The 12,876-nt window shown below is 52.8% G+C and overlaps 1 protein-coding gene across 1 annotated transcript in view; it reads left to right on the forward strand.

Moving 5' to 3' along the window:
• Positions 1–9,824, forward strand: part of KLHL3 (kelch like family member 3) — a 47,122-nt gene extending 37,298 nt beyond the window's left edge. Inside the window, exons 9-15 of the mRNA XM_068163039.1 lie at positions 177–294; positions 1,590–1,787; positions 2,617–2,718; positions 5,036–5,164; positions 8,020–8,160; positions 8,322–8,465; positions 9,175–9,824. Of these exons, the coding sequence (XP_068019140.1) occupies positions 177–294; positions 1,590–1,787; positions 2,617–2,718; positions 5,036–5,164; positions 8,020–8,160; positions 8,322–8,465; positions 9,175–9,203 (861 nt within the window). The 3' untranslated portion in view covers positions 9,204–9,824. The remainder of the gene's footprint in view (positions 1–176; positions 295–1,589; positions 1,788–2,616; positions 2,719–5,035; positions 5,165–8,019; positions 8,161–8,321; positions 8,466–9,174) is intronic.
• The last annotated feature ends 3,052 nt before the right edge of the window (positions 9,825–12,876 follow it).

Genomic DNA, 12,876 nt, shown 5'->3' on the forward strand with positions numbered 1-12,876 from the left:
TGGAGATCGCTTTGTCCCTTGGAATAGAAGTAGCTGCGACAAGTGTCACTGCAGAAACTTCTGCTGGGCCTGCAGCCTGCTTTTGGCAGCCACTCCTGACCAGGCTGTGGTGATGGCAGAGAGCAGCTGCCTGGGCTGGTGTCTGAGGCTCTCTAGCTCTTGTCTTCCCTCTGCAGGTGATGATCGTGGTGGGTGGGCAGGCGCCCAAAGCCATCCGCAGTGTGGAGTGCTATGATTTTGAGGAGGAGCGGTGGGATCAGGTTGCTGAGCTTCCCTCGAGGAGATGCAGAGCAGGTAACAGGAATTTCTGCTACAACCTTCTTTGTGTTCCAGAGCTCATCAGCTCTGGATGGATGTCCTCAGTTGTCCCTTCAGCCTTCCTCTGTGCTCCTGGCCTCAAGCAGCTTTGTTCTTCTGCCATTGCTTCCTCTTCTTTCCCTCCAGACATGCACTGTTCTCACTCAGATGGATGCCCTGCTGCTGCTCTTGCTTGTCTGTGCTTCACAGACACTATCTCCCCTTCATCACCTCTCTCTCCTGGCTGCTCCTCCATAAGCATCTCCTCTCTTCCTCCTCCTGTCCTGGCAGCCCACAGGGATCCTGTTTTCCTAGTGAAAGTCAAAGGAGCTGAGTCAATCCCACTCAGTGCTGAGGAGTGGGTGATGGAGAGCAGCTCTGTAAGTTGGGAGTTTTCCTCTGATGACATCTGACAGGGCTGTGAACGTGAATCACCATTTGCTGTTCTCTGTGGCTCAGAGAATTACTCATTCAGGTGTGGAATCCATCTGTGCCTTATGCTGCTGAGCATTCCCTTGCCCTTCACCTCCCAGAGGACATGAGTTGTATCCTGCTCCAGTGTTCTTAACCAATGGCCAATGGCATCCTGGCCTGTATCAGGAATAGTGTGGCCAGCAGGAGCAGGGAAGTCATCCTACCCTGTACTCAGCACTGCTTAGGCCACACCTTGAGTCCTGTGTCCAGTTCTGGGCTCCTCAGTTTAGGAAAGATGTTGAGTTGAGGAAGGTGTCCAGAGAAGGGCAACAAAGCTGGGAAGGGGTCTGGAGCACAGCCCTGTGAGGAGAGGCTGAGGGAGCTGGGGTTGCTTAGCCTGGAGAAGAGGAGGCTCAGGGGAGACCTTGCTGCCTACAACTCCCTGAAGGGAGGTTGTAGCCAGGTGGGGGTTGGTCTCTTCTCCCCAGCACCAGAACAAGAGGACACAGTCCCAAGCTGTGCCAGGGGAGGTTTAGGCTAGATGTTAGGAAGAAATTCTTCCCAGCAAGAGAGATTGGCCCTTGGGATGTGCTGCCCAGGGAGGTGGTGGAGTCACCATCCCTGGAGGTGTTTAAGAGGAGACTGGATGGGGCACTTGGTGCCATGGTTGAGTTGATGAGATGGTGCTGGGTGACAGGTTGGACTTGATGATCTCGAAGGTCTGGTCTGGTCTGGTCTATTCTATTCCATTCCTGCAGGAAACACTGAAGACTTGCCCCGGTTCTGCTCTCCCCTGCTGCTCACCCCCCAGCAGAGCAGACACTTGCCTGCCAAGCTGCTGCTGAAAGCCAAGTGACCTGCCTCTCCTCTCTCCTCAGGCGTGGTGTTCATGGCCGGCAACGTGTACGCCGTGGGGGGCTTCAACGGCTCCCTGAGGGTGCGGACGGTGGACGTGTACGACGGCGTGAAGGACCAGTGGACGTCCATAGCCAGCATGCAGGAGAGGCGAAGCACCCTGGGGGCGGCTGTGCTCAATGACCTCCTGTACGCAGTGGGCGGCTTCGATGGCAGCACCGGTAGGTGACCGAGCAAACGGCAGGCGGCGCCTGAGCTGAAAGAAGTGTTTTCAGAGGCCCCCTGCAAAGGCTGCAGAGCTTTAATGAGGTTGCTGCTCCTTCCTCTGTGATTTAGTAGCGTAGGGAGCCGGGGATGGGCTTTACTGCGTGCTGCGGCCAATCACATCCTTGTTCTGACCCATCAGTAACTGCAGAGGATCTCACCCCAGGATTTTTCCCCCTTCAATAACACCGTTCTTTCAGTCTCGTTCTCTGTGGGAATATGCTTTTTCTGGGCTGAAAGGGACTTTCTCCTTGTCTGAGTTAATTTTTTCATAGCAGCATGAGTAAAATGGCAGCAAGGCATCTTATGTGTGTCTGGGATTTCTCTTGGCATAACAGCATGTTTAAGTTCACACTTCTGCCTCTGCTGTGGAGCTTTGCTGTTTGGTTAAGCCCTAAATGAACTATTTCAGCTGCTGATGAGTACAAGCCACAGGCTCTGGGGGAATTTTTCAACCATAGCATGGACATCTTGTATTGCTTGAAAGGATGTGGGACCTTTGGGCTTGGAATCTGGACTCTGCTCCACCTTGGTGTCCCCAGCACACCAGAGGAGAGCAGTCCCAGGGCAGGGGTGATGGGGGAGCAGTTTCTCCAGGTGCTGAAGAAGTGCCATTGGCATGCTGGTCCCAGCCTGAAAGGCAAGGGACTAGAGAGTTGGGGTGCAGGAGTGTGGGGGGAAATGTGGACTTGGGAGGAGGTGGAAGGCAGATGGAAGTGCAACACCAATCTTTTTTTCTTCTCTTTTTTTTTAATTAGAAAACCTGTGTATCCCCTTTTTAACTAGGTCTGGCATCAGTTGAGGCCTATAGCTATAAAACCAATGAGTGGTTTTTTGTGGCTCCCATGAACACAAGAAGAAGCAGTGTTGGAGTTGGAGTTGTGGAGGGTAAGAAAATCAGCAGCCATTTCCATCAAGCAAATGTGACTGTGTCCCACAGAAGCCATAGTGGTGAAATGCAGGAGGAGGGAACTGCAGGAACTCTTCTCTAGCTGGTGAAGGTTTACTTTACATGACCTAACTGCTGCAGCTTTTTCCATTCTCCTCCTTATCACAGTGAAAAACCCTGTGCAGCTTTCCAAGAGTGTCAGACCCATAGCAGAGCAGGCCATGCCTCCTCTGGATGTCACTGAGGTGTCTGCAGGATTCTTTGCATCCTTGTTCTTGCTGGCTGGTGAAAGCCAGCGGTGCAGCATGTGCAGCGTGCAGGGTGGATGGAGTACCCAGCACAGCAGATCTGCTCAGAGGGGGAAGCATGGTTCGTCCCACAGCCCCCAGGTGGGGGGTTGGCAGGAATACCCAAGCCTGTGTTTACTGGCATCAGGCTGGCCCACACGTGCTGCACGCTCCCGAAGTGAGCAGGGACTGACGGCAGTGAGGGCCAGGTGGGTGGAGAGGCTGCGGGGGGGTCTGTGGCAGCTGTTGGCACCTATGTGTCAGCTCCACACTCAAGTGGCTGGGTTTGGATCCAGGAGGAAGAGCAGTTTAAGTGGGAACGTTTTCCCTCTCTGGCAAAGCCAGTTCTGAGGCAGGGGCAGGGTTTTACCTGACCTTGTCTCCAGCACGTTGCAGCGGTTTCCAGTTAGGACAGCTGCTGGCACAAGCCTTGTTGCAAACTCTGCTTGGAAGTGGTGGGGTTTGACCTGCTTGAATGGGGAACAACATGAAATGGGTTTATGGACATGAAATGGGTTTATGTGAGCAGAGGGAGGGAGATGAAGCCAAAATAACTAGCAGTGGTTATGCTAAATTTGCATCTTTAAGAAGCATCTCCTTCACAGCTGGCCCCTGCTTGAAGTGCTGGGCTGCTGGCAGGCACTGGGAGTTGCTGAAGCAGTTTGAATGCAGACAAGTATTAAGCACATACCTGAGAGATCCATTTCTATGGACAGACTTTCTACTAGAGACATGAAATCCTTTTCCTTTGTGTTGTGTGAAAGCACAAATGAGTGTTGCATGTGTTGTAGTCCATGATAAAAACCCAAGAGGGCATTGACAGGGAGGAAGAGCTGATCCATACTGGTGTGGGGAGCAAGCTGCAGCCTGCAGTTAATCCACAGCCTTCATCTCAATGTTGTCAACATTGATCTGATGTCTGTGTAGTAATTGGTGCCAGTCAGGGAACTTTATTTTGGCTTGGCTTGGTCTGGCACTCTTGCCCTAACTCATTAGGTGACACTAAGTGGATTGAACCAACAGCACAATTGAGAGTTTAAAATGTTCCCAGAGACAGGAAAATGCAAAGGGAGCACACCTATGAGCCTGATCCTTGCAGATCTCTCCTAGTGGTCACAGCCTGAGGAGGCCATGAGTGGAGCTGAGTGAGAAAGAAATGAGCTGACCCTGTTCTTGGAGCCTTGCAAACAGGCAGGAAGCAGGAGGGGAGGATGCAAAAGTGTAAAATGGTAGATGGTAACTGCTGCTGGGAGTCTCACCTGTGTGCAAAGGATTGCACAGCTCGGTGGTGGCCAGGCTCTGCTGTTAGGGATTGAAAATTTGGTCTTATTCCTGGGGTTTGTACCTAAACTTGGGTTCTACACATCTGTTGAACTTTATTAATGGTTATTTGTTACAGTCTGTAGAAGGCCTGGTCTTGAACCAGCAGCAGAAAGAAACCCTCTGCCCAGAGGCTTGACAGCCTAAGTGTAAAACAAGCTGATAAATGATGCAGGGAGATGAGGAGAGAGTATCAGTCAGGCCTGAGGACAGAGGACAGGGACTGCAGCCTTGTTTCAAGTACGATGGAATCCTGAGACATCTGATTGTGCTTTTCCAGTCTCCCTAGGTGTATGCAGTTTGGCTTTCATGGAGTTGAGGGAGGGAGGGAGGGACAGATACTCCATGCCTTGAGTGTACCTTCTGTGGTACCCTCTGTGTTGTGATGCCCTGAGCGAACAGGAGATGCTCGATCAGAGGCACACACTTGGTGGTACCTCCTCTTCCACCTGGGCCAGAAAGTCATTTGGGAAACACTCTGGGCTTTTGGCTTCTAATGAAGCTGTTGTGTTGTTTCCTTGACCTAGTTGACAGCTTAAAAAACCCCATTCCTGCCTGCCTGCCAAGTGGAGCTCGGGTGCCAGGATTTCCTCCGGCCATCCCAGCAGGTTTAGGCTCACCGGCCAGGGCTTCCCTCGGCAGGCCCTGCTGGGCCGGGGCTGTGGGGTGTGCCGCCGGCGGCGTGCTGAGGGCGGTGTGTGTGTTGCAGGGAAGCTGTACGCCGTGGGGGGCTACGACGGCGCGTCCCGGCAGTGCCTTAGCACCGTGGAGCAGTACAACCCTGCCACCAACGAGTGGAGCTACGTGGCCGACATGAGCACGCGGCGCAGCGGCGCAGGTACTGCCCCCAGGGCTCCGCCGCCCCCGGGCGCTTCCCGGCTCCCGGAAGGGCAGCAGAGGTCTGGCGTGGGCTTGCTGGGCTGGCAAGTGCAAACCTCTTACTTCAATGAACTGTCAGGGTCGGAAGGGACCTCGAGGATCACCCAGTCCCAATCCCCCTGCCATGGCTAGGGACACCTCATACTACAGCAGGTTGATCACAGCCACATCCAGCCTGGCCTTAAACACCCCCAGGGATGAGACTTCCACTGCCTCCCTGGGCAACCTGTGCCAGTCTCTCACCACCCTCATGGGGAAGAACTTCCTCATGTCTAACCTAAATCTACCCTCTTCTAGCTTGAATCCATTCCCCCCAGTCCTATCACTCCCTGACACCCTAAAAGGTCCCTCCCCAGCTTTCTTGTAGCCCCCCTTCAGATACAAGGTCTCCTCAGAGCCTTCTCCAAACTGAACCACCCCAACTCTCTCAGCCTGTCCTGATAGGAGAGCTGCTCCAGCCCTCTGATCATCCTCGTGGCCCTTCTCTAGACTCACTTCCCATGAGGGGAGCAGCTATAATAGCCTGGAAGCTCTCAGCAGCTCTTCTGCCAAAGTGAAATTAATTTCTGGATTAATGGACTAATGCTCAGTGTCTGTAAGGAGCCTTACTAACAGATGCATCTCACTTGTAAGCAAAGAGTTGTCTTTCCAAATGCCCAGCTGCAAGCTCAGCTGGGGACTGGGAAGCCCAGCTGCACCACCTCCTTCCCTAGCATTTGGGGGTTATCAGATGGATTTTCCTATTTGGATCTTCTCTGCAAGCATCCAGTGGACACTCTGGAGTGCAAAGTGCCTCTGTGCCCTGGGTGGTGTGCAGACCAAACCAAGGTAAAAAAAATTACCTCAGATTCCCCCTGCTGAGCTAATTTATTTTGCTGGCAAGAGTTGTTATCTGCAGGGTTAGAGGAAAGCAGATGCTAAAAAAGAATGATATTCTAGTCTGGATGGTTTCTAGCTCACTGTGTGACGAGAGGCCAGGTGGGGACTTGTCCTTTCTGTGGTCCTTCCCCTCTGAAAGGGATAAAAGCTCTTAGCCATTGTATTTAAAATAATCTGTAGACAAAAAGGATTGTGTCAGTGTTGGTGTCACTGCTCAGTGCCTGCAGTCCCATCAAACTGTGGAGCTGTTCTTGCACAACAGTCAAGGTGGCAGCTACCCAGAGGTAGCCAAGCCTGGAGGCTGCCCTTTGCTGCACTGACCCTGCAGGCTAAGCTGTGGAGGGAAATCCCTTCCTAGCTGGCTGGTTGGGAGGCTGCTCTCTACACACCGTTTTTCTTGCCTCAATCCAATGCTTTTTCCATCACTCCAGGTGAGGCAGGTAGTCACTGACTGTTGGGTTGAATTCAGCTACAGGGGTGTAATATCTTCCTGATGCTAAACTGAGCCCAGGGCAACTTCACAGGAGATCAGAATGAGTATCTCGTGCTGTTGACAGCATGTTGAAACACAGCAAAACATTTTGTGCTTGCTCTGAGGTGGCTTTTAGTGACTTTTTGTTTGGAACACCCTGCTCCAAGTGCTGCTTTGCAAGTGCATCTCCACAGGGCAAGTCCGGCATTAGGAATGCTCTTGCATAAGCCTGCTGAATCCTCCTGCAATTTTCCGTTCCCAGCCTGAAAGCTGAGCTCATCACGCTCCGGTTGTCACCCAGCTGCCCCTGCAGCGGGTGCCGGGGAGGACACAGCCCAGCGGCACCGTGAGCGGTGCTGCAGCTCGGGCTGTCCGCGGCTCGGTGCAGCTCCGCGCTCGGCGCTGCTGCCATTGCCGCCCCGCTGCTGCCATCTAGTGGAGGTGAGGGCAGGTGCGCCCCGCCGCTCCCGGGGGACGTCTGGCTGCCGCCTGGCTTTGCTGCACAGGCCTAGAGGGTTGCCTTTCCCCTCCTGGCGCATCTCATCCATGCCTGCCCTGTCTCAGCACACAGAGAGGTGGTTTTAGGTGGCAAAGTGTTCCTGATTCTTTTACTCTCCTACTTGAAAAAAATCGTTTACTAATTAAATAATTTCTTAGAAGTGTGAGGTTTTTGCTAACAGCTCAGTATAGACAGATGCTAACGTGCTGCAAACCCAGCATGCTGGGCTCGGACATGGTAAACTCCTCACCAGTTTCCACTCCACAGTCAGCTGGCAGGAGCCTTGTACAGCTCTGGGACCAGGGTTCACCCTGGGACGTGTTCTGCTCTTCCAAGCTGGTTCATGTTGGGGTACCTTGACCAGACTGGCTCAGTGAAGTGGATATTCATGGCCATTATCATGGCAATTCATCTGCCACGTTTGGGAGCACAGATTGAGGAAATGGGAGGAGAGGAATTCAGTGGCAGTCTCAGGAACTGAAGCCTGTAAGTTGTTAAGAGGAAGAGCGTCCAAGGGGTGAAGCTGTGTGGCACAAAGGCAGCAAGAGAAGCAAAAATAAAGCTCCTGGAATAAGGAAGCAGCCTAAAATCAAAGGGCCACGTGGCAGAAAAGCTTGGGCAGATGGAAGCAAGATGGGTTGGGATGCAGTGGTCAGGGAGGCAAAGGGAAGAGAGAGCAAGTCAGTCCAAGAGATTGGGTAAAGGCAGATGGATGTTGTGGGACTAGACTAGATCAAGGGTCTACCTGAGCAGTGGCCCAGCCCTGAGGGACAGGAATCTGCCAGGGTTACTGCACAGGCCTGCTGTAGTGCCACGTGGTGGCTGGGTGGAGAGCTGACCGTGTGCTGGGTGAGCTGGAGGCTTGGGAACAGCTTGGAGAGGCCAAGGCAGTGCTCAGTGGAAGAGGCAGGGGTGTAGAAGCCTCTCCCCTGTGTGTGTGGCTGACACTGGGCTCTGTCTGCAGGAGTTGGTGTTCTCAGCGGGCTGCTGTATGCGACTGGAGGCCACGACGGCCCCTTAGTGAGGAAGAGTGTGGAAGTCTATGACCCAGGGACAAACACCTGGAAGCAAGTAGCAGACATGAACATGTGTAGAAGAAATGCAGGTAACCGCACCAAGCCTTTCTGTCTGGGTGGGGTTTTGTGACTCATGTGTAAGTGATCAGTGCTGATGAGGCACCTGCCTGGGAATGACTCAGACTGTGGCAGGTGGCGTGTCACGAGGGATGAGCTGGCTCATGTCTGACTCTCTGTGCTCTGCTTTGAGGTGTGTGTGCAGTGAATGGGCTCCTCTACGTGGTGGGAGGAGATGATGGCTCCTGCAACTTGGCCTCAGTGGAATACTACAACCCCATCACAGACAAGTGGACGTTGCTACCCACCAGCATGAGCACGGGGAGAAGCTACGCAGGTAAACACCTGGCAGCACCTGGAGTCACTCATCAGCCTGAGGGCTGTGCCTCCTGAAGCTTTATCTTCAGGGTTTGTGTGTTTTGTGTTCCTTTCAGTAGAGGAAACTTTGATAGGAGCAGCAGACTCCTCTCTCTGCTAGTCTGTTGTGGCTTTGCAGGATGATCACAGTATCATAGAATCAGTCAGGGTTGGAAGGGACCACAAGGATCATCTAGTTCCAACCCCCCTGCCATGGGCAGGAACACCCCACACTAGATCAGCCTGGCCAGAGCCTCTTCCAGCCTGGGCTTAAACACCTCCAGGGATGGGAACTCAACCACCTCCCTGGACAACCCATTCCAGGCTTCACCACTCTCATGGGGAAGAACTTCCTCCCCACCTCCAGCTTCATTCCATTCCCCCTAGTCCTATCACTACCTGAGATGCTGAGCAGTCCCTCCCCAGCCTTTCTGTAGGCCCCTTTCAGATCCTGGAAGGCCACAATGAGGTCACCTGGGAGCCTTCTCTTCTGCAGACTGAACAGCCCCAACTCCTTCAGTCTGTCCTCATAGCAGAGCAGCTCCAGCCCTCTGCTCATCCTCGTGGCCCTGCTCTGGACACCTTCCAGCACCTCCACATCCCTCTTGTAATAGGGGCTCCACATCTTAGCCACATTGCAGCCCAGGAGCCACTCCCTTGACAACTGTGTCTGTCTGTTCTTACAACAGGTGTGGCTGTGATCCACAAACCCTTGTGACACATGACCCAGCCAATGCAAGGAGCAGAGAAGTGAAGTGGATCCAGCTAGGTGATGTTAGGAAGACGACTGACCTCTGACTTGACCCATCCCATCGCTGTTACCGTCTCGGCATGACAAGTGATACGTTCCAAACATCATTTGCTCTGTGGTGGATTGTGTAGCAAACTGAAAGTCCCTCTGGGGACATGTTCCATGCTAGACAAGAGGTGTTGCTTGTTATCTGTGGTGCAATCAACTGTTCTTCTCAGTGGCCCATGCCCTGAGATAAACACTGTGCTTGAACTGCAGGCACTCGGTTTCTTGTGTGAACCAGAGCTGCTACGTTTGGGCCTGGGAGTGACAAGGAACACTTCTGGATTTCCTCACTACTGATGCTCCATGCACATGATTGGTTGAACTACTTACTCACTGTGCCTGGAGACTGGACTTTACTACTGGCAGTGGAAACTTCTGAGTTACCATCTGAGAAAAGCAGGCAGCAGGAGTGGACTGGAGCAGGGTGCTCTGGCTTGAGCGTGCCGCTGTCTCGGCCATCCGTTTGTACGTGCCACTGGACCGCTGTATGTACCCCTGGAATGCTTGTTGTGTGGTGGAAATAAACACCTTGTGATTTTTCTACCTGCCATGAATGCTGTGTGCTGTACCTGCTGGGACCTGCTGGGCAGTGCCTTCCCTGGGGCTGAAGTCTCAGCACCTGAACCGTGCAGAACGTCTCAGCCCTGCAAGATGCCTGCTGCTCCCCCTTGGGATTTGTTGCTCCCGTGGGGCACGTGCTGCTGGAACAGACAATATCCCAGCCCATGCACCCCAGCTGTGCTGAAAGCCCCAGTCCTAGCTCTGCCCAGCATCTCAATGCCATTCCACAGGAGAGCATTTAGATGGTGTAACAAATACCTTGTGGTGCCATGTAGAGATGTTACACAGGAGGATCCTCTCTCACCCCAGCAGGGTTTAATGAGCAAAGTCAAATACCTGCAGTGTTTTAATGCCTCCAGTCTATAGAGATTGACTACTCCCTCTAATTGCTGGTTTAATCTTGCCCCTTCTGGAGGTGTTCCTCTTGGTGAAGAATTGATGAGATGATTCCAAACAGACCACTCCAGCTCCAGCTGTAGGGTAGCTGTCTTGCTTACATCCCAGATTCTTACAGCTTCCTGTTTAAGAAGATGTTTGGCTTCAAAATACCCTTTGTGAGCTCTGGTGTGCTTCTGCAGACACAAGTGGGCTCCCAAAAGGCTCCTCAGCTAAAAAGCACAAGTGAAGAAGCCTCTTAGCTCTGCTCTTCTGTTGTTATTGTTGATGTTTGTTTTGTCTTTTCCCCTTTGTAGGTCAGCTGAGGCTTTTTGTGGTGGGCAGCTGGCCTGCAGGACCCAATCTGCACATGGTACTGCTGAGCTCTGGCCTGCAGGACCCAATCTGCACATGGTGCTGCTGAGCTCTGGCCTGCAGGACCCAATCTGCACATGGTACTGCTGAGCTCTGGCCTGCAGGACCCAATCTGCACATGGTGCTGCTGAGCTCCAGCACTGCCAGTGCTGTCCTGCTGCTTTCTTTCTCCACAGATCTCCTCTGCAAGGTTTCCTTGTGACCTTCTAAAGCAGAAAAGAAAAATGCTTACAGTTTTCTTTCCAAGGGCTCTAAGGCTGCAGCAGCTGGTGCAGAGGAGTGGGTCACTTCTGGAAAGAGGCAGATTTGGGGGGTTTAATGTTGGAGTTGATGCAGCCCTGGTGAGATGGGTGCCTGTTCTCTGTGGAGGGAAGCAGCAGCTACCTCTGTGTGGCCTCCCACGGAGGGGGATGACCATAGGCAATGTGAGGCTGCTCCAGCTCCTCTTTGGATGTTCTTGTTTCTCCAAACAAAAGCAAACTGGCCAAGGGAATGGCAGCATTATCCTTGATGCCTACCATTGTGTGTCAGCTCAGAGGTTTTGAGAATAACAAAGTCAGTCTTTGCTGTAAAGCTCTTTAAACCTTTTGCTTTGGGTTCCAGAGTCCCCACTGAAATGTGCCAAAAGAGCAGTACCTGACATGCTGCCTTTGAGGAGCTGTTGCTTACTGTGGAAGCTATTGAGGCTGGTAGGAATGTATCCCTGACTGCAGCTGCCTTCAGATCTGAGTCCTGAGCTGCATCCTTGCCAGGACACAAGCAAGAAGGGCTGGGCTGACTCAGATTTGCTGCCCCAAAAGCAGACACCAGGAGGTGTTTCCCTTTGGTGCAGAGAATAGAACAGGGGAGGCAAAATGCTTTGGTCAGGGGCAGGATCTCTTGTTTAGATTGGGATGACTGGGCAAGGGTGGGCAAGCATTTGGGCACATGTAACCCCCTTGGCTCTGGTGTAGAGGCAGGGAACATAGAGCTAAATAGCTGCTGTACAGCCCTGCTGCAGCTGGGGGGCTGGGGAGAGCTGCCAGCTAACCTCTCACCTGCTCACACTCATGGCAGCGGTGCAGCAAAGCAAATACTGTCAGGAGACTGAGAGTTTGTGGGCTGGAGATAAAGCCCAGTAGGTAGAGCTAGAGGTGCATGTGTGAAATGTGCTGTGTTTGTCCTGTGGTGCTCCTAAAGGTCTCTCCCAACCAAATAATGCCTGAAGGTTGGATACTTTTCCTCCCTGCTAGAGATCTCTTTGTGAACCTTCCTTGCTGATGAGGAAGACACTTGTGGATGTTTTCCTGCTGTTGTGAAACGGCATCTCTCCCCCTGCTGGCCTCTCTGGATGGGGCCAGGCCCTGCAGCCCTTGCCAGGGACGAGTGGTGCTGCTCCTGGCTGCAGCCAGTCCGCCTGGATGGCAACTGACACGTTTCCTTCCTCCCTTCCCTCCTCAGTCGTTGCAGTGTTATGCAAGTCAAGTGACCTCGTTTTCCAGCTATGCAATATCAACAGCCTGTGATCAACCAGCCTCCCCACCCCAACCTCCAGATGCTTTTGGGGTTGGGCCATCCCTGCTGTGTGGTTTGATGTTTGGATGGGAGCTTCTGAGCACCTGAGCCAGCTCCTCTCAGGACTGCCTTTCCCTAGGGCTGCAAACGTGGCACAAGTGCTAACAAATTCTGCTGTAGATGTTTTTGTATGACAGTTTGGAATGATTTGTTGGTTGGTTGGTTGTTGTTTTGTTGGCTGGGGGCTTGCTTTTTATGGCTCTCCACAACACTTCTGGTGACGTTCTGGATCTCAGTCTTAACACTCCAGTGCAGCTTGGCTTTTGCTGGCTGTGATGCAGGTGTGAAGCTGGATGTTTTCTGCACACACACACACACACAAATGAAGTGTCTGGGATTGCTCTTAGTGTTGATTCTAACATGTTAGGAGGATGGCATTGGGCTCCACATCATGGCATGCATCAAAATCCATTACCTCAGGCTCTGAGATGATTCAGTTGGTCCATGGCAATTCAGATCCTCTTGGTTTAGTTTTGTCGTGCCACCTGCTTGCTTCCTGCTCAGCTTGGGCAGCTCTCCCTCACTGGGTTTGTTTCTCAGCTCCTGCATTGCCTTGTGAAGATGGAGGGTGCCCTGCACCCAACTGCACTCCTGTGCAACCCCCACCCCCAGGCTGCCAAACCCAGGGATGCTGTGGCAGGAGGCTTTAAAATACCTTCACAAACCCATCTCAGGCTCCCTCCTCACAATGGGAGAGAGCTTCCCTCAGCTCCCTTCTGTTGTCAGCTGC

Source organism: Melanerpes formicivorus, unplaced genomic scaffold (genome assembly GCF_026170545.1).
Source record: "Melanerpes formicivorus ecotype bairdi unplaced genomic scaffold, bMelFor1.0.p_v2 SCAF_2, whole genome shotgun sequence".
NCBI lineage: Eukaryota > Metazoa > Chordata > Aves > Piciformes > Picidae > Melanerpes > Melanerpes formicivorus.